Raw genomic sequence first — 22,494 nt, forward strand, 5'->3', positions numbered from 1 at the left:
GTACACGTGGCAGCGTGGTAATGCTGACGACAGACGTTGCACGGTTCAAAGACGCGACTGGCGGGAGTTGTACACGACAACTGCAATGCTAACGAAAAACACGACTGCAGGCGACTCGCGGGAGCCGTAGGCGTAATCAGGCGGCACTTTTTTCTACAACCCAATTGCAAGCAACAAGTCATGACGACTGCGACTGGTCAAGGGGAACAAATCCGTCATTTTCCCTTTGCAAAATTTTAATTTTTTCAAAGGTTTCCTGCAAACAAGTCCTTTGCCCACTAACGGGCGTTCGTGCGTGTAGGCACAGTCAAGATTTTGGGTAGATTTAGGCCCAAAAATTTGGGGCTTTTTCCGAATTCGGGGATCTTAACGTAAAACTAGACAATCTGACTTAGAAATTGAAAAGTCGGTACACATTTGCCCATGAATTTTGGGGCTTTTCACATTTTAGTGAGATTCTTTCAATTTCACTGAAATTAGTGCACACAGGACTTGGAAAATTTGGGGATTTGTCCAGATTTGGTGCGAGCAAGATACAACAATGATATCTGTCTCAAAAATTACAAGAATTTATGACATTTTGTCCCCGACATTTAGGGCTTTTCATGTACATGCACAAATTGGGCTGAAATTTACCCAATTTCTCAACATTGATGCACATTGGATCCCGGGCAATTTGGAGCTTTTGCAGTTTGGGCAAAATTTGTGCACCATTTGGTCATTTTATGTACATGCAGGTTCAATTCCATGTAATTTGGACATCCAACACTTGGAAAATTTGGGGGTTTTGCTGAAATTGCTCTATTTTGGCAAAATTGGCCTGTTCTATGCATGACAGAGAAAATGCAAATGTGTGGTTGATGCTTTGAGCACAAAATTTTGGGACTTTTGACAGTGCATGTCAAATTTTACGCCCGTGGGTACATGTACAACAGAAATTGTAACTAAAATTTGGGATTTCTCATGTAATGTGATGCATATGCCCTTGGAACAGCTGTAATCAGTTGCAGAATGATGTAGCACATGGTTTGGTGCTTCTGAAAATTTAATTGCAGATCTGAAATCTATGCTTCTGCGTGGTCATTTATTGCTTGTTGGTACTTGTTTGTACCTTGGTCACTTGGGTGATAGTTTAGGCTTGCATTTGCTGATTTTTTTTGTCACATTTGGGCTGAAAATCATGGCTGGCAGCAGTGATAACAATAATCTCATGCATATAAAGAAGCTTGAAGGAGCACATAACTTTGCAGTTTGGCAAAAACAGTGCTACAATATCTTGCTACAAAAGAAGCAGGCAAAGCCGATTAAAACCAAATGGGCAAAGCCCGCGGACATGGAACAAGAAGATTGGGATGAGTTAAATGAGCTTGTACGCTCAACCATCGAGCTATCAATTTCTGATACCTTGTTGTTTAACATTGAAGGTTTGGATTTTGAATATGCTATATGGACTCGACTGGAAGAACTGTATGTAGAGAAGAGTGCTGCAAGCAAAGTGTATTGGCTGAAAAAGCTTATGGATTTGCATATGAAAGAGGGTACAGCAATGTCTACTCACTTGAGTGAGTTTAACTCCATTTTTAGCTAGTTGATTGCCTCGAAGTTTTTGATTGATGAAGAATTTAAGGCTACGTTCTTACTTTGCACTCTTCCAGAGAGTTGGGATACATTCGAGACTGCTATGAGCAATTCGAATGCGATTCTTTTATATGCTGATGTAGAGAGTGCTCTACTCATGGAAAAAATGAATTGGCAGAACAATGCATCCAATAAGTCTTCTGGTGCTTTGCATACTAGGGGCAGATCACAGCAGAAAGGCAAATCTGATAGCAAGGGACGTAGTAAATCACGTCGCAAAGATGTTGAATGCCACCATTGTGGTAAGAAGGGTCACTTTAAACATGATTGTGTTAGAGATCACAGCCAGGCAGGTCAGGCAGGTGCAGTCGGACTTCTACAGCAGTGTGCAGTCGGACTGCCACGTGGCAGTCCGACCTGTGCAGGCAGTCGGCTGCATTTAATGCAGCCGGCAGGCAGTTTTCTTGCGCCCTATTTTTTCCAGATTTCTGGCTATAAATAGCCGACATCTCCAGCAGTCTCCCACACTTCTCTGCTCGCAGATTACAGACCGGTGACACGCACAGATTCCGTCTCTGTTCACAGATTTCAGACAGGAGACAGTGCAGACTGCAGCAGACTTCAAGGTGAACAACAGGTTGCATCATCGAGGTGGAGACACACAGTCCAGCGCACTGCGCCCGTGTATATATCTGCATATCTTTGTATTCAGCACACTTTATACAGCAGATCTTCATCTTCCACTGTCTCTTTCTCTCTCTTCTCTCTCTGTGTTCTCTCTCTCAGTCCTACGCTTCCGCACTGCTGCACTCTGACATGGTATCAGAGCAGTGTTAGAGGGCTGACTGAGCACAGAATCAACCTGAAGAGGAGTTTCTATCGCGACACAAATTTGCATTTTTTGCGTTTGAGGGCAGACAGGAGGGCTGTGCCTTGGAACAAGGCTGAAGCGAGTGTGGGCGCGCAGGAAAGGAGTCCAGGTGGTGGATTTGCTGCTGTTTACTGCTGTTTGACGCGGAGGAAGTTTGAGTTTTCAGCCTACAAGTGCAGGTTTTGCTTTTTCATCGCCTCCGGCAGGTGAAGAAGGTTCAGGACGCGGAAGAGCCTTAGCAGGCTGAGTTTTCACAGTCAGAGGGGGCTGCTTTTGCGTTTGTGAAGGCATTACACGTGAAGATGTCTACAGAGATTGACTTGGAGTTCCAGTCGATCAGAAGCTCGACGGCGACAACTACCGCATTTGGCCCATCATGATGTTGGCTATCCTTGAGTCCTATGATTTGGCGGAGCTGGTACAGGAGGAGATCGACCGGCCCTCGGTAAGAGATGAGTCCAAACTCTCTTCCGATGCTCGTGCGGAGTTGGCCAAGACTCAGTCTCATTGGGACAAACTGAATGCCAGGATTCGTTCCTTTCTTTTTCTATCATGTACTACAGCCGTGATCGCTCACATCGAGCACTTGACGGAGGCTTGGGAGATATGGCTGGAGCTTGATCAGATGTACAATCGGATGACCCTTATGAAGCGGGTTTCTTTGGAGGTATAGATGCGGACTTTGTCCGTAAACAAGTCTTCTTCGCTGCGGGAGCACATTAACAAGCTAAGGCAGCTTCAGATGCAGGTTCAGAATGCGGGGAAGCCGATTTCCTCCGAAGACATGGCGATCACACTTTTGTCCCAGTTGCCGCCACGATTCGGTACATTTTACTCTGCCCTTATTGCTTCGGGGCAAGAGTCTACTCTTCGGTGGGAAGAGTTGGTTCCTATGGTCTTGGACCAAGAGGAACAGTTAAAGGGACAGAATGCTTCCAAGTCGGAGGCGCTGACAGGTCAAGCCTCTTAGAAGAAGGGGAAGGACCAAAAGAAGAAGAAGGGGGATAACAAGTCCAAGAAGGACAAGGAGAAGGACAAGGACAAAGAATCCACATGCCATATTTGTGGAAAGACTGGCCATTGGAAGAAGGATTGCCCTGACAAAGACAAGAAGGACACCAAGGATTCTGGAGCGGTGGCTGCACCCTCATCAGCTGCATTTCTTCATCTAGCTGTCATTGAGGACGCTTCACCGAATGCTTCTGATGCTGCGATGACGGCTCCCCAGGCTCGAGAGTGGATCGTTGATAGTGATGCCTCCCGGCACATGACTCCTTCATCAGATGGTGTTGCCCAGTTGCGACCCTCGCGTGGGCAGATTCTCATTGAAGATAGCTCTTCAGTATCTATTGCAGGTCGGGGTAAGATGCAGCTTATTCCAGATGGACGAGGTGGTACCCATACCTCAGAGGTTTTGCATGTACCAGGCTTAGGGTACCATCTCCTGTCAGTTCATAAGATTTGCTCCCTTGGCCTTTTGGTGGAGTTTGACAGTACTACGGTGCGAGTCCTTGATCGTGGATCGAGGAAGGTTCTATCATCCGGATATGAGGAGAACGGCATTTATAAATTGAAGTCTTCCACCGCCCTCTCTACTCTTCTTCTTACCTCTCAGTCACAGTCAGAGTTATGGCATGCTCGGTTTGGTCACCTGAACTATGATTATCTTCGGAGGGCGTCACGTGGACAGCTTGTTCGAGGGTTGCCGAATATAGTGGTAAGCCAACAGCCATGTGTCTCCTACATTCGGGGGAAGCAGCATAGGGATGCCATTCCCCGCACAGCTTCACGGCGGTCTACTTCACCGATGGAGCTTGTATCTACGGATCTATGTGGCCCTATGAGGAATGAGTCCTTGCGTGGGAGCTCGTACTTCATGCTGATTGTAGATGACTACAGCAGGATGACATGGGCCTATTTTTTGGCATTAAATTTAGAAGCTTTCTCACACTTCAAGGATTGGCTTCTCTTTGAGGAGAACCGATCGGGCCAGAAGTTGAAGACCTTGCGCTCCGACAAGGGCGGTGAATTTGTTTCTAATGAGTTTGCTCGGTTTTGTGCAGATAAAGGTATTCACCAAGAGTTTGCCAATACCAACACTCCTCAAGAAAATGGCATTCTTGAACGGAAGAACCGCAATGTGATCGAGATGGCGCGCACCATGATGGAGCACCGACAGACCCCTCAGGTTCTGTGGGCTGAGGCTGTGGCTACTGCAGTCCACATCCTTAATCGATCCCCTACTTCGGCCGTGGAAGGGATGATCCCGTTTGAGGCTTACTTTGGGACGAAGCCAAATGTTTCTTACTTTAGGGTCTTTGGGTGTGATACCTATGTTCACATTCCCAAGGCTCACCGTGATAAATTTGAAGCAGCTTCCCGAAGACAGGTATTTGTTGGCTACAGCTCCCAGTCCCAAGGCTATCGATTGTATGATCCCGTCAAGCGGGATGTGTACACTAGCCGCGATGTGCGGTTTGTGGAGGTTCCGGCCATATCAACGGGTGAGGAGCATCCCGTTCTTGGAGATCCAGGGGAGAGTTGGGCTCCTTCTACAGTTCCACTGGAGCTTGTGCCTTTTGATTATGATTCTGTTTCTGACACAGAGTCTACCGTTCCACCGGTCACCCCTGAGGAGTTACCACCGGTGGATATTCCAGAGTCTTCAGCTGATGGAGAGAGACGAGGGGAGGTTCGGCCTCCTCCTCGATGGGCCCGTGACACACTCCGTGATTCAGGGATCGAGGGGGTTCCTGAGGAGTGGGGACCGCAAGATGGTCTGCGGCGGTCACGGCGGCACCAGGCACATTCTACGGAGCTTGTTTGCTCTAACTATTGTTTGATGACCCGTGTTATGCAGGATCGAGAGCCCACCTCTGTGAAGGAGGCTTTACAGTCCGCACCATGGAAGAAAGCTATGGAAGCCAAGTTGGAGGCTATTGAGAGGAATGGCACTTGGTTACTCGTGCCCCGCCCCCCGAATAAGAAGGTGATTGGCGTCAAGTGGGTCTTCAAGACCAAATGCCTTAGCGATGGTTCTTTGGATAAGCACAAGGCTCGCCTTGTTGCTAAAGGTTTTGCACAGCGCCCAGGGATTGACTGTCATGATACTTTTGCCCCCACAGCTCGTATGGCGACCATTAGAGCTATTCTTGCCTTGGTTGGCCATAGGAGATGGCCTGTTTACCAGTTGGATGTGAAGTCGGCCTTCCTCAATGGTGATTTGAAGGAGGAGATCTATGTTGAGCAGCCTCCTGGCTTTGGATCTTCAGATGGGAAAGTCCACAGGTTGAAGAAGGCCTTGTATGGCCTCAAGCAGGCTCCGCGTGCATGGAACGAGAAGATTGATTCGTTCCTCCAGTCTCAGTTGGGATATCGGCGTTCCAAGGCCAATCCGCAGCTTTATGTTCACACTTCCGAGGATGGTTGTGTGCTTTTTTTCTTATATGTTGATGATTTGATTGTCACAGGTGATGATGAACAACAGGTCCAAGAGACGAAGTCAGCTTTACATCGGACGTTCGAGATGACGGACTTGGGTCTACTCCATTTCTTTTTGGGCCATGAGATTTATCAGTCTCAGAGGGGGATCTTCATCTCTCAACAGAGATATGTACAGGAGCTCTTGGTGTCTTTTGAGATGGAGGATTGTCGGGCCCTTTCTACTCCTATGGATCCGAACTGGAAGGCCACTTCCCATTCAGCTTCTCCTAGGGCAGATGCTTCCTGCTATCGTCAGTTGATTGAGTCCTTGATTTGGCTTCTCAACACTAGGGTTGATCTTTGTTTTGCTGTTGGACTCTTGGCAGGGTTCATGAGAGAACCTAAGACGGTGCATTGGCAGGCTGCTCAGAGGATACTTCGGTATTTGAGGGGGACGTCTGATTTAGGGATTCATTATCCCGCAGGGACAGATGGTTCAGATCTTGTACTTGCAGGTTGGAGCGACTCGGATTGGGCCGATGATGTCGACCACAGGCGGTCTACTACAGGTTACTGTTTTACCTTGGGTGCAGGTGTTATCTCATGGAGTAGCAAGAAGCAGCCCACGGTGGCCCTTTCGTCTACTGAGGCGGAGTATCGGGCCGCGTCTTCCACCACATGTGAGGCTGTGTGGCTTCGGAGATTATTGGAGGAGCTTGGGTGCCCCCAGACTCGTCCTACTTTGCTACAATGTGACAATGAGAGTTGCATTGCCTTGGCACGGAACCCTGTTTTTCATGCCCGAACGAAGCACATAGAGATCCAATACCACTTCATCAGAGAGAAGCTTCTGGATGAGACCATCACTGTGGAGTACTGCAAGACAGAGGACAATCTTGCGGATTTGTTTACGAAGGCACTTCCCCAGGCTCTACTTCGGAGACATTCCAGATCCCTCAGGCTTCTACCTTGCCCAGGCTCTGAGAGGGGGTGTTAGAGATCACAGCCAGGCAGGTCAGGCAAGTGCAATCGGACTTCTACAGCAGTGTGCAGTCAAACTACACAATCGGACTGCCACGTGGCAGTCCAACCTGTGCAGGCAGTCGGCTGCATTAAATGCAGCCGACAGGCAGTTTTCTTGCACCCTATTTTTTCCAGATTTCTGGCTATAAATAGCCGACATCTCCAGCAGTCTCCCACACTTCTCTGCTCGCAGATTACAGACCGGTGACACGCGCAGATTCCGTCTCTGTTCACATTTGGATGTATGTCAAATGCCATGATTATCTTTAGTGGAAAAGAAATATTTTGTCACCTTTGTCGATGATGCCACACGGAAGGTATGGGTTTACCCTATTCGTAGCAAGAATGAAGTGCTAGACAACTTTAAAAAATTATTGGCATTGGATGAAAATCAGACAGATAAGACACTTAAATGTCTTCGCTCTGACAATGGTGGGGAATATGTGTCCAAGGCCTTTCAAGCATTTTGTGACAGCAAAGGGGTAAAAAGGGAGCTCACTGCCCCTCATAATCCGCCCCAAAATGGAGTTGCAAAGCGGATGAATCGGACCATACAGGATAAGATCCGTACAATGCTGTCTCATGCTGCATTACCCCATGGTTTTTGGGCAGAGGCTGTTATGACAGCCGTTTGCTTAATTAATCGGTCACCAAACAGGTCTTTGGGTGGAGGGGGGGAGTTCCCCAAGAAGCGTGGTCGGACAAGCCACCTTCATATGCTCACCTGAAAGCATTTGGTTGCAAGGCTTTTGTGCACATTCGTAAAGAAAAACGCAGCAAACTTAAGCCAAAGTCCTATAAATGCATTTTCCTAGGATATGGTGACGAGGGTGAAATGGGATATAGACTGTGGGATCCCGAGAAAAGGAATGTAGTACACAACAATGATGTTATCTTCCAGGAAGATCGCATGCATAAACAACTCGAAAAGACTAAGGAGGCCCATAGAGTTATATTCCAGGAAGAAATACCTTTTGGACAGCAAAATGTGCCCGCTATACAGCAGCAAATACCTGCTGTAAATGAACCTGTAATTGCAGAAAATAATGCTGAAAATGATCAGCCAGCTATTGCCCATGATAATGAGCCACTACATGTGCAGGAACAGCCAGGACAGCAAGCTATTAATGCTGATTTGCAAGCTGAAATGCCAAGACAGCAAGCTAAAAATGCTCAACAGCCAACAAACAATGATCATTGGGTTAGGAGATCGTCTAGGACTACTCGACAACCTAATAGATTTGTTCTTGGTGCAAACAATGTGGCTGATTATGTCATGTTGACAGACTGTAGTGAACCGTCTTGCTTTAAGAAAGCAATGGATAGACAGGACAACAAGAAATAGTATAAAGCCATGTTGTCAAATATGAAATCTCTTGAGAAAAATAGCACTTGGGACTTGGTGCAGTTGCCTAAAGGGCAGAAAACACTTCCATGCAAATGGGTTTACAAGATGGTCACTTCTGGTACCTCACCAAAGTACAAAGCAAGATTGGTTGCAAAGGGGTACAAGCAAGAGCATGGAATTGACTTTGATGAGATCTTCTCTCGTGTAGTCAAAATGACTACTGAAGATATGGAGCTCATACAGATGGATGTAAAGATTGCATTCTTACATGGTGATCTGCATGAAGACATATATATGCAGCAACCTGAAGGGTTTGTTGAAAAAGGGAAAGAAAAGATGGTATGTAAACTCAAAAGGAGCTTGTATGGGTTGAAACAAGCACCAAGAGAATGGTATCATAAATTTGATACATTTATGCAATCTCAAGGTTTCCATAGAAGTCAAGTGGATCACTACTTGTACACTAAGAAGGCAACAGATGGCAGCCTAATTATCTTGGTTCTGTATGTTGATGACATACTGATTGCTAGCAGGGATACTCATGCCTTGGATTCACTAAAGCAAAGTCTTCATGGCAGCTTTGACATGGGATCTTGGTGATACAAATCACATTCTTAGCATGCAAATACTTAGAGATAGATCGAAAGGCTTACTCTATCTATCTCGGAAGGAGTATGTCTCCAAGGTTTTGCAACGTTTCAATATAGAAGGGGAAAAAACAATTGGGGTTCCATTGCCTCCATATGTGAAACTCAGTACAGAGGACAACCCTACATCTGATGATGAGAAGGCTGAAATGACCAAGATACCATATGCTTCAGCTGTTGGCAGTTTGATGTATGCTATGGTTGCTACACATCCTGACATTGCCTTTGCAGTGGGAGTGGTTAGCAGATACATAGCAAACCCTGGCAAAAAGCATTGGGATGCAATGAGAGGTATTATGAGATACCTCAAAGGCACAAAGGAGTTGTGCATCTGCTTTGGAAAGTAGAAGGCATCTGTTGTTGGCTTTACAGATGCAAACTATGTTGGTCATGCAGATTGCAGAAAGTCCACTTCTGGGTATGTGTTTACTTTCGCAGGAGGAGCAGTCTCTTGGATCTCCAGGCTACAAAAGTGCGTTGCATTGTCTACTACAGAGGTAGAGTATGTGGCTGCCACTGAGGCATCCAAGGAGGCTTTATGGCTTTCAAGTCTAGTGGGAGAGCTTGGCATCACAGAGTTACCTGTTCTCCACTGTGATAGTCAAAGTGCTATCATGCTAGCACAGAATCCTGTCTTTCATGCAAAGACAAAGCACATACAGGTAAAGTACCACTTCATTAGAGATAGACTTGACAGCAAGAGCATTGAGCTTGTCAAAGTGCATACAAATGATAACCCTACAGACCTTCTCACAAAGGGTCTTCTAGCAGAGCGGTTTGCTCATTGCCGACAGATGATGGGAGTTGGATAGATATATGTATTTCAGCTTTGTACATACCTAGAGTTAGCTGATTCTTTTCTCCTCTTAAGGCACATTGTCTTTAGGTGGGAGGTTGTTGGGAATAAAGGCCTCGTGCCTTTAAATGTGCTCGGGTGTGAACACACCCTTACCACTTATACTTACACATATATCTATCTAAAAACCTAAAGTGGTACACTCCTCATTGTACCTCTAAAGGTGCTCACTCTCTGATCTGCTCTCTCTCACTCTCTCTGTCTCTCGCTGCAAGTAACGACTGATTGTCTTAATCTCCGTGCCTAACCTGTCACTACACTTCGTGCCGACCCGTCACTACAAAATGTTGAAAGATCCTCTTGATGAAGGGACTATCCATAATTTTTGGTTTATGAGCAATGAAAAAGACAGATATTTATTTCTGAACTCAAAAGAAGGTATTCAAATGAAAGCAGAAGTTGTAAGTTATCCCTTCACCTCCTTTTCCTTCAAATGATTTTGTTTCTCATGGTCAAACTGAAGTAGATGCATCCGTAAGCCTCATCACAATCATCTTTTCAATTTCATGCATTTAATGAACAAAAGGAACCCACTTTATTGTCCACTTTCACACCCATCACAAATCCTTTTGGGCTCCCACCTATCCCACCCTCACATTCCATTGCACCTTCCTTTTAGCCTCCATTGAGTGCATCACAAGTTCCACCACACAACACCTTGGGGGATTGGCACACTTAGGGACAGCCTTTAGGACACCTTCCCCCTATCTAGATAGCGTCTCCATGAAGGAGCCTCAATCCCCCCTCCCTCTCCCTAAAAACACTTTCTAGGTATCCCTTTGGGAGTGCATCCCAAACATATCTGAGTATCCCCCAATTGATACCATAGTTTGCCTCCATGGCCCTACCTAGTGGCCCGACTAGACATTCTTACATTCCCCAATCAACATTTGGCTTACGTGTCCCAGTGCTCCACCTTCCCCATTGACACCTTATGCAAACAATCATGTTCCAGGGCCTCCGCATCAATTTGCACCCATTGGACACTCGCAGCCTATTTTCGCTTGCCCCTCTCCTCTCCCACAAAATCCACCTTATCCACCTCCATATTCTACACCACCCATCTATTTCCCCCCAGCTTCCCATAGCATCCTCATCTGCCAAGTATACTTTTTCAGTCAAGACTCATTTTAACAAGTCGAATTTTACCGATCGGTCCAATTTGATGAGACATGTGTTGGATTTCCAAGGTTTGTGGGAACTTGTCCTCCACCAAGAACCTCAACTTGACCCCCACTACTATCCATATGAGGTTTATCACTCTTGGAAAAGCAAAAATGCCATAGCCATCGTTGCGTTGATGCAAGGTCTCCTTCCTGAATCTCACTCACAGCTCCAACACTTTGACCTTGCCTCTTAAGCGTTGGGCCCATCTCGTTGACCATTATGCGGCATGAGGTCGAACTCATCATATCAACTTCGATCATGAGCTTCAAAACTTCATTATCACTGATAAGGATAACTTAAAGGTCAAAGTTGGCTGAGTATCGGCATTTACTCACTAAGTTCTAACCACTAGGATCCCTAAATTCCTTGGCGATCAAGTTACATTGTTTCTTAATAAGCTGCAATGAAAATATTTTCATTTTGTGTAGCAGGTAATCTCAATGTCTCAAATGCCCACATTCTATGAATTTGAGTATTAGCTACTGCATTACACTCGGCTATTCGATCAATTTCATGGAACATGTCACGTCCTCCACAGAGGGGGCCTTTGTTGCACCTTCTCCGAAGGGGCAATAAGGGAAGAGCAAGCAAACTCAACCTTCCAATCAACATCCAAATCCAAACCAAGCTAGTAAGTCACAAGAAACTTCCCCATCAAAGCTAAAACTTGGGTAGCAAAATGTATCAAAGAAAACTCGATATTATCAACATTGTCAAAAGGCTAGTCTCTTTGACAAGGAGTGTCATTTAAAGGCTAAGGGTAGTTCGCCCAAGACTCTGTCTCGAGTCCATCTAGTGCAATCACTCCAACCCCCCCTCCACAGCTGAGACAGTAGGGTAGACCCACTGCTCAGATGGCAACTGGTTCTTCTACTCCCTCTTTACTTGAGGAGTTGTCCGAAATGTCTACCAATCCTACTGTTGTGGACGTCAGTTATCCTCGAGCATGTATTGCCTCTCTTGAGGACCAACTTGTTGAGTCCCCTTCCTACTTCGAGTTACCCTCTCCTTCGAGTTCGCAACTAGAAGCACTTGAGCCCACTTTCTCTCAAGACCATTTGGCCCAGCAAGTTGTGGAGCCTTCCTCCAGTTCAGATCTCTATGATATTGATCGTGACTCCTTTGCACTCTGCACCTACACATAACTTGATCCTTGTAAGGGACACTCTAGTCTATCTTCTCTTTTTTGTTGCACATTTTTCCTTTTACTTTCTTACATTCTTAGCATGTCTACGTTTTGGTAGTGGAAGTCCCATTCACATTTATCCATAGCACTCACTTGCACTTACCACTGAAGTCGAGGTTTGCATGTTTTATAATCTTATGTGGTTGTTTTTACTTCCTTTTTTAGGTTAACATTTGCTTCTACAAAACTACCACCTAGCGAAGCCTTGGATCGCTTGGTACTCCTTCCCATGGTTGCATCTTTTGGTGGCCCTTCTTTTCCAAGATTCATCGTTGCCACTTTGGAGGCCACCTTGGAGGCTATTCATTTCACAAATTTTCAGCTAGACCTATATCTCACTTTTCTTCTTTGGATGCTACTCCTTTTTTCCCATCGACATCGACATTTTGGGGACAAAGGGGTGCTTACTTCTCCTTCTACCATCTGATGGTGAGAAGAGGCATCTACAGTTTTCTCTTCCACTTTGAGAAGAGGCGGCTTCTTCTCTTGATAGTGACAATGATGATGCTTCCAAATTTTGTTTCAGACATTTTGTATTGTACATTATGGACATTTGTAACTTCATTCGCATTTTCACAGTGACATGATTGTAAAAGGGCACTTGGACAAGTGAACAATTCCCCTGCAAGGGCAATCTCCAAGTGGCACAATTGCATCGCATTTTGCATGAGCATGAAAACTTGCACCTTTCTTTGCATTATCCCATGCCTTGGCATTTTGTTTGTGTAAACATATATCTATGCGCATTTATCCCTTTTTAGTCACCCTTGGAGTGGTTGACTCTAGATCCATCATACTCTTGGCGTTGCACATGGTAGTCTCCAAAGGCAGTTTTTTCCTATGCTTGCATGCTAGCTTTGCTTGTCTTGCTTACTCACACGACATATTGCTTGTCTCTCCACATATTCTCCATATGATTGGCACACACACCCTTAGGAATCCCTAGGCACTTATTCTAGTAGTGTATGGGATTGTTTTACTTAACTTATGAAGGTAGTGGGGCTACCCACCCTTATTCAAGTACCTTGGGGGCCGGGGCACAATGACTCAATGGGACAAACACTAATTTAAAACCCTCTGCTAAATCTTGTGATAAACTATAACAAAGCACTTGGGAAAAAAAAGTCCATTGTTGATTCCATCTGCCTTTGAAGGACTTAGTAAGCCCTCGGGCAGCCGACAAGTACCCTTGGACCGATGCCCTGGCCTCTCTGGGGTAATCACTTGGGCTCCCTTGGTAAGATAATCATCGCCTCTGTAGTCTTGGTAGGTCACTAGGCAACCAGCACACACTCTTTGCTCGATACCCTAGTTACTTTGGGGTGGGATGCCTTAGGGTAAAAGAAAAATAAATACAAGGGCTTATTTCTCATGGTTCAATTTTATGCTTGAGAGGGGCTGTTGAGCTAAAACTGCATTAGTCTAACTTAAACACGAGTGTCAGATACACAGTGGAGATGCGATGGTCAGCAATGGCAATGGCAGAGAGAGAGAAAAACATGAGTAGAGCGTGTAAGATGCACGATGTAAGGATATAAAATGAGAGTTCTTTTAGGTTCTTATGATAGATATATGTAAAGTACAAGTGCCAAGGGTGTATTCACACCCGAGCACATATAAAAGGCGCGGTGGCCCTTTATTTCCAGCAACCTCCCACTTAAAGGCAGCGTGCCTTAAGGTTGAAGAAAAGAATCACCTAAGTCTGGTGTCTATACAAAACTGAAATACATATACTATCCAACTCCCATCATCTGTCAACAATGAGCAAACCACTCTGCTGGAAGACCCTTCTGAGAAGATCTACAGGATTATCATCTATATGTACCTTGACAAGCTCAATGTTTTTGCTGTCAAGTACATATCTAATAAAGTGATACTTAACATGTATGTGCTTCGTCTTTGCATGAAAAAACGAGGTCCCGTGCTAGCATGATAGCACTCTGACTATTAGAATGGAGTATAGGGGTCTCAATAATGCCAAGCTCTCCCACCACACATGAAAGCCATAAAGCTTCCTTGCATCCCTCAATGGCAACCACATACTTTGCCTCTGTAGTAGACAATGCAACACACTTCTGTAACCTGGAAATCCAAGAAACTGTCCCCTTGTGAAGATGAATACATACCTTGAGGTAGACTTTGTGAAGTCAACATGATCAATATAGTTTGCATCCGTAAAGCAAACGACAGATGCCTTTTGCTTTCCAAAGCAAATGCACAAATCCTTTGTGCCCTTAAGATATCTCATGATACCTTTCACTACTTCCCAATACTTTCTACCAGGATGTGCCATGTACTTGCTAACCACTCCCGAGTCCCACCGCAAATGCTATGTCAGGACGTGTAGCAACCATAGCATACATCAAGATACCCACAACTCAAGTATACAGAATCTTGGCCATTTCAGCCCTTTCATCATCAGATGTAGGATTGTCCTCTACACTAAGTTTCACATAAGAAGGCAATGATACATCAATTGCTTTCTAACCTTCCATATTGAAACACTACAAAATCTTGGATACATCATACATACTCTTGCTGTGACAAATAAAGATGACCTTTTGATCTGTCCCTAAGTTTACGCATGCCAAGAATGTGATTTGTCTCACCAAGATCCTTCATGCCAACACTGTTGTGTAGGTTCTGCGTCAATGTGTCCAAAGCATTAACATCCCTACCACCAATCAACATGTCATCCACATATAAAACCAACATAATGAGGCTACCATTTGCTACCTTCTTGGTATACAAGCAATGATCCACTTGAATCCTTTTGAATCCTTGAGATTGCATGAATGTATCAAACTTATGATACCATTCACACGGTGCTTGTTTCAGCCCATACAAGCTTTAGTTGAGTTTACATACCATCTTTTTCTGCCTTTTGGTCACAAAGCCTTCTCGTTGTTGCATATATATGTCCTCATGTAAATCACCATGTAAGAAAGCAGTCTTTACATTCATTTGTATGAGTTTCATATCCTCACATGCAACCAAGCCCAATATGGTTTGCAAAGTAGCCATCTTGACTACAGGAGAAAAGATCTCGTCAAAGTTAATCCTATGTTCCTACTTGTACCCTTTTGCAACAAGTCATGCTTTGTACTTTGACAAGGAACCAAAAATGACCATCTTATAAACCATTTGCATAGTAGGACTTTCTGCCCCTTGGGCAAATGCACCAAATTCCAAGTACCATTCTTCTTTAGAGATTCCATCTCTGACAGTATAGCTTTATGCCATTTCTTGTTGTCCTCTCTGACCATTGCTTCTTTGAAGTATGACGGTTCACCACAATTTGTCAACATGACATAATCAACAACATAATTTGCACCAGGAACAAACTTATTTGGTTGTTTGGTATTTCTGGTCAACGTACCAACCCAATGATCAGTGTTTGCTGGCTGTTCAACCTGCAAATCTGCATTAACAGCTTGCTGTTCAAATGGTTCAGCATGTTGTCCTGCTTGTTTCGGCTATTCTAATAGCATATTTCCTTGTTGAAACTGAGGTCTATCATGGGCAACTTCTTGCTCATCAATTTCAGCATCATTTCCTGCATTTGTAGGGTCATTTACAACAAATATTTGCTGTTGTACAACAGGCACTCTTTGCTGTCCTACAAGTATCTTCTCGGAAGACAACCATTCTGACTTCCTCAGTCTTTTCGGGCTATTTATGCATGCCATCTTCCTGGAAGATAACGTCATTGCTGCATACAATTTTCCTTTTCTCAGGATCCCATAATCTATACCCCATTTCACCCTCGTCACCATATCCTAGGAAAATATATTTATAGGACTTTGGCTCCAATTTGCTACATTGTTCCTTGCATATAAGCACAAAAGCCTCATAGCCAAACACTCTCAAGTGTGCATACCAAGGTGGCTTGCACGAACACACTTCTTGAATGACTCTTTCCCCCCCCCCCCAAAAAGACTTGTTCGGTGACCAATTTATTCACGTGTACAACTATCATAACAGCCTCTATCCAAAATCTTGTAGCGTCAGGTCAGGCACAAAGATCAAGACAGTAGGTGTTCGTCAAGCGCGGCAAGAGAGAGAGTGAGATAGAGCAGAGTAGAGAGTGAGCTCGTTTTTAGGTACAATGACGAGTGTGTACCTTTAGGTTTTTAGATAGATATATATGTGTAAGTACAAGTGCTACGGGTGTGTTCACACCCGAGCATATTTAAAGGCACGAGGGCCTTTATTCCCAACAACCTCCCACCTAAAGGCAATGTGCCTTAAGAGGAGAAAAGAATCAACTAACTCTAGGTATGTACAAAGCTGAAATACATATATCTATCCAACTCCCATCATCTGTTGCGGCAATGAGCAAACCGCTCTGCTGGAAGATCCTTCGTGAGAAGGTTTGTAGGATTATCATCTGTATGCACTTTGACAAGCTCAATGCTCTTGCTGTCAAGTACATCTCTAATGAAGTGGTACTTCACCTATATGTGCTTTGCCTTTGCGTGAAAGACAGGATTCCGTGCTAGCATGATAGCACTCTAACTATCACAATGGAGAACAGGTAACTCTGTGATGCCAAGCTCTCCCACCAAATGTGAAAGCCATAAAGCTTCCTTGCATGCCTTAGTGGCAGCCACATACTCTGCCTCTGTAGTAGACAATGCAACACACTTTTGTAGTCTGGAGATCTGAGAGACTGCTCCTCTTGTGAAAGTAAATACATACCCAGAAGTGGACTTCCTGCAATCCGCATGACCAGCATAGTCTACATCCGTAAAGCCAACAAATGCCTTCTGCTTCCAAAGCAGATGCACAACTCCTTTGTGCCTTTGAGATATCTCATAATACCTTTCACTACATCCCAATGCTTCTTGCCTCTGCTAACCACTCCCACTGCAAAGGCAATGTTAGGACGTGTAGCAACCATAGCATACATCAAATTGCCAACAACTGAAGCATAGGGTATCTTGGCAATTTCAGCCTTCTCATCATCAGATGTAGGTCTATCCTCTACACTAAGTTTCACATACGGAGGCAACGAAACCCCAATTGTTTTCAATTTTTGGCTCAATTGTGCACAGATCTAAGATTTTGTGCTTGTGCGCGTGAGGCTTGGTTAGAGGGGGGAATTTCAAAATATTTTGAAGAAAAAAAAATTAATGACAGGTCCATTGACCCGTCAGACGTGCGCCGTGAGCCCCGCTGCCGGTTCCAGTCCGTCGCATGTCGTCAACGCCTGCTAGTCCCGCCCCACTAATCGTCAACGCAGCCATCAACTGTTACCTTGTCAGGCGCTAGCTGCTGCCTCCGTCACGCGTTGAACCCACTAGTTTTCTACTCGACCCGCTAGTCTTCTACTCGTCAGGCGTTGGCTACTGTCCCCGACTACTGCTGGCACTGTTAGTCCTCTACACAACTGCCTGCTGGTTTTCTGCACGACCTATGCTACACATGTCGTTTGCACGTTACCCACTCTGCCTCACTTGTCAAGTGGACTTCTGTCAATCCTGCGACCTGACACTCCTTGGAAACGTAAACCTTGTAACCACCGCTCTGATACCAGTTTGTAGTGTCGAGTTAGGCACGAAGATCGAGACAGTAGTTGTTTCTCAGGCGCGGCGAGAGAGAGAGTGAGGTAGAGCAAAGTAGAGAGTGAGCACGTTTTTAGGTACAATGACGAGTGTGTACCTTTATGTTTTTAGATAGATATATATGTGTAAGTACAAGTGCTAAGGGTATGTTCACACCCGAGCACATTTAAAGGCACGAGGGCCTTTATTCCCAACAAATCCATGAGGTAATGCAGTATGAGATATCATGGTAAGAGTCATTTCTTGGACAGCGCAGAGTGCCATGTCAGCAGGCAGTACAGTTCATACAGTGCAAAGTGCCACGTCAACAGGCAGTACAATCAGACAGGCGCCACATCAACACAGTTGGACAGGGGCAAGAGCAGCCAGACTATTTTATGCAGCCGACCTGTTTTTTATCATTTTCGTGGCATTTTTTCCACTGCTATTTATAGCAGTTTCAGTCTAGCATTTTGATCACATTCTGATCTAACATCTAGCAGAGATGGCCTGCTGAGACTGACAACGCGAGGGCTGACGGAGATCGAGATTCTCAAGGTGGAGAGAGACAGATATTTTCTCTGCACCGGTGTATATTTCTGCATTCCTATACAATATACTACAGTCTACACTGCAAATTTTGTGTTTCACTTTCTTCTCTCTATGTTCACTCTCAATCTTGGTCCTACGCTTCTGCATCGCTTCACTCTAACATGGTATCAGAGCGGTGAAATTGGACTGACTGATTGAAGAACCTACCTGAAGAGGACATTTCAGCACGACACAAGGTTGCGTTTTCAGCATTCAAGGGTGAGCGAGAGGGCTGCGCATCGGAACAAGGCTGAAGCAAGTGTGAGCGTGCGGGAAAGGAGTCCAACTGGTGAATTTGCTGCAGGTTATTGCTGTTCAAAGGGGAGGAAGGCTGTGTTTTAGGCCTTCCACTGCAGATTTTACCTTTTCGTCTCCTCCGGCGGCTGAAGAAGGTTCGGGAAGAGGAGGAAACAGCCCTAATAGGCTGCGTTTACACAGCTAGAGGGGGTTGCTTTTGCGTTTGTGCAAGCATTGCAGGTGAACATGTCTACAGAGACTGATTTGGAGTTCCAGGAGATCATGGACAGGAAGGTGCCCGTCCTACTAGCTCTTTCATCGGATCAGAAGCTTGATGGTGACAATTACCATATCTAACAGGTGATGATATCGGCCATTCTGGAGTCTTATGATTTGGTGGAGCTTGTGATGGAGATTAACAAGCCCTCAGTAAGAGATGAGTTCAAACTCTCTTCCATTGCTCTTGCGGAGTTGATCAAGGCCCAATCTCATTGGGACAAACTAAAAGCCAGAATTCATTCTTTTCTTTTTGTCTTATACTATAGCCATGATAGCTCACATCGAGCACTTGACAGTGGCTCAAGAGATATGGCTAGAGCTCGACCATATATATAACCGGATGACCCTGATGAAGAGGGTTTCTTTGGAGGTGCATATGCGGACCTTATCCGTGAATAAGTCTTCTTCGCTTCGGGAACGCATCAACAAGCTTCGATAGCTTTAGATGCAGGTTCAAAATGCGGGGAAGTCTATGAAGAGGGTTTCTTTGGAGGTGTATATGCGGACCTTATCCGTGAATAAGTCTTCTTCGCTTCGAGAACGCATCAACAAGCTTCGATAGCTTTAGATGCAGGTTCAAAATGCGGGGAAGTCTATTTCCTCCGAAGACATAGCGATTACTTTGTTGTCCTTGTTACCGCCACGATTCGGCACATTTTATTCCGCTCTTATTGCATCAGGGCGGGAGTCGACTCTTTGGTGGGAAGAGTTAATTCCTATGGTCTTGGACCAAGAGGAACAGTTGAAGGGATAGAATGGTTCCAAATCGGAGGCTTTGTTTGGTCAAGCCTCTCAGAAGAAGGGGAAGAACCAACAGAAGAAGGAGGACAACAAATCCAAGAAGGACAAGGCGAAGGAATCGACTTGCCATATTTGTGGTAAGATCGATCATTGAAAGAAGGATTGCCCAAACAAAGACAAGAAGGACACCACCAATAAGGACACAAAGGATTCTAGAGTGGTGGCTGCACCCTCATCAGCTACTTTTCTACACTTAGCAGTCATTGAGGACTCTTCACCGAAGACTTCTAATGCTGCGATGACAACTCCCCAAGCTCGAGAGTGGATCGTGAGCAATGGTGCCTCACGGCACACGACTCCTCCCGTTGGTGTTGCCCATTTGCGACCTTCGTGTGGGCACCGGATACTAGCTTCGAACAATTTACAGCTAGACATCAACCTGTCATACTCCAATGCAAAGAGCTCTTCAATCCATCAAATGAATACTACAAGGGGCACCAAGGTTTGGGGCCAACACGCATTCTCTTCAATGTGGAGCATTCTAGCTCCACAATTGTGAGACTATTGTTTACTGAATTTCAATTTGGATTTATTGTGCTTAAACTTTAATGTTTTACTACCCTTTGATTTCACTAAAAGCTGGTTTCACTACTACATCTTATACACCACAATTAAATGGGATCGTTGGATAGATGCATGGATGAAGGGAGGTCTTTGCCTGACAATTTTTGGATGTCGTATACTAATTGGTAACCTACTCGAGCATTAAAGGCCATCCTTCATCTCTATGTTCGGTAACCACATCACTCTTTGAGGTATGAAAAGGCTGGCCCACCGTTTCACACATGAAAATTTTTGAATGACTAGCTCATATACATGTTCCTTCGCAATACCATAAGCTTTACTATCTTCCTTTTGGTATAGCTAAGTGAGTAAAACGTATGATATCAGCCCACAGCTAATCATGTGCCATCCAAAGGCCGAAACTCTTGCACATACTTTGGAGAATTACAAAGTATGCTGGGAGCACAATTCTGCTAATCAAACTATTTGAGATAAATTATGGCAAATCTGAATGTTGCTCGAAACCAGCTGTTTAAGTCAATGACCATGATAGTTCATGAAACACTCGTCATACTCAGGGTCAGCAGCTTAGGCTCTTTCTGCTCATGACTTTGTAAATCACAAGATGAATTTTGTTACTAGCAATTATCAAAATCTGATATTATTTTCTTCTCACCCCATCCTTGCTAATCATTATCGTGCCTTTTTACCCCTCGCTTTAAGATTGTTATGAAGAGAATGATTTTACGATTCTCTCGGCAGGTCCTTGATTGACCACTTTAAAAGTGATCAATCAAGAATCTGCCAAGAGAATCAGAGCACACCAATACTAACCCTTACCATCCCTCCCATGCTAGTAGCATAGCTGGAGGGCCAGCTTCCACATGGTCTGCCCTTGAAAGACAGTGAGTATCAACTAGACTTCCAACCCAAGTAAATCTCATGATTCTGCTTTTTTTATGTTTTGTGTTGAGGTCTATTTATGCTTTTTCTGTTTCATCACTATGCAAAACAAACCTAATAATTTAAGGGGCTTTATTTGATGCTTCAGCTTATGAAACAGACAGCCAAGTGAGGCCCAGCAGTCCAACCATAAAATGCAAGGAGAGGAAAATAAGAAAAAAAGAAACTGCAAGCATGCAAATTGCATAATCCAAAACCGAGCTTCAAAACAATGACCGTACGTAGACCCATCTTCGAATACATAGCTGGCCCATTCCAGAATCTCCTCAATCCGCTCCAGCTCTTCGACTGCATCCTCAGGCGTCTGGACATCATAGTTATTCTCGGGAATCTCTGGATAATACTTGTTGTACGGCACATAGAAAGGAGCGTTGGGAATTTCGGCGCCTTCACTCTTCAGCTTCTGCAGCCTCTCCTGCTCTTCGTCATCAATCAGTTCAGGGTCCCACCCGACAGGGTCTGTCTGCTCAGGGGCGTCCATCCAGACCTCGCCGAGGTCCTCCTCCTTCCAATTCTCGGGGTCAGGCGGGAAGTTCCAAACCTCGTCCTCCTCGACCTCCCTGTCATCATCCTCCTCCTCATCCCTGCGAGCATCCTCTTCATCCCTCTGCTTGCGGCGCGCCTCGCGCTCCTCCTCGCGCTTCTTCTTCAGGGCCTCAACGTCCTCAAGGCTCAGGTCCTGCGTGTCCTCATAATCCTCCTCCTCGTCGGCGTAGTCCTCGTCGTTGTCCCAGGAATTTGATGCATCCCCTGGTTCGCCCTCAGCAGGCGCGCTGCTGGCATCCTCGTCCTTCGCCATGGCTGCGGCAAATGGAGATGAAGGCGGGATGGGCGCAGGCTATGCGCTTTCTGCAAGATAGGGTAATTCAGGCAATCCCCATTTTTGTCTAGGCGAGCTCAATGGAGAGACACGCAGCACCAGCTGCACGGATATGAGAGGAGGGACGCATTCCCCCTCTCCCCCCGTCCCCTTCGGACTTTGAAGGCTCCAAATGTGCTCAAGCAATAGCATGTGTAATCAGGGGTTACTTTCACCCATAGTAGTTAGCTTACTCACCTTATCCTCTCTCTCTCTCTCTCTCTCTCTCTCTCTCTCTCCCAAAAAAAAATTTGTGGCATTATGAAAACGAAAAATTTGTGTGGCAATATGAAAACGGAGTACGCTTCGTGCCCTATGCCACGCTCTGCACAGGACAAAAGTGTTGTAACTTGTCATGCATGTATATTCCACACCTAGGTGTCCTATTTTTTGTGGGTCCATGCATTAAATCACACTCACTAGAAATCCAAACATGTGCTTTGTAGGAAAATCATATACATCCTTACTTGTTTGTGAGGTAATGTGAGATCCTTGACATAGCCTCTCAAGGTGTATGTGATAGCCATGAGGGCTACTTGTGAAAGAAAAGAACGACCATGCATACTCCCTTCAAAAAGCTCCCATGAACAGTAATAACATCTCCAATATATAATA

General features: G+C 45.1%; 1 protein-coding gene across 1 annotated transcript in view; it reads right to left on the reverse strand.

The window, feature by feature from the left end:
* EMB1211 (MORN (Membrane Occupation and Recognition Nexus) repeat-containing protein) overlaps positions 1–22,026 on the reverse strand; it is a 31,008-nt gene extending 8,982 nt beyond the window's left edge. Inside the window, exon 1 of the mRNA XM_087683274.1 lies at positions 21,242–22,026. Within this exon, the coding sequence (XP_087539400.1) occupies positions 21,242–21,819 (578 nt within the window). The 5' untranslated portion in view covers positions 21,820–22,026. The remainder of the gene's footprint in view (positions 1–21,241) is intronic.
* Between the last annotated feature and the right edge of the window lie 468 nt (positions 22,027–22,494).

Source organism: Lygodium microphyllum, chromosome 8, assembly GCF_053477565.2.
Source record: "Lygodium microphyllum isolate KBCC chromosome 8, Lygodium_microphyllum_v1.1.10, whole genome shotgun sequence".
Classification (NCBI taxonomy): Eukaryota; Viridiplantae; Streptophyta; class Polypodiopsida; order Schizaeales; family Lygodiaceae; genus Lygodium; species Lygodium microphyllum.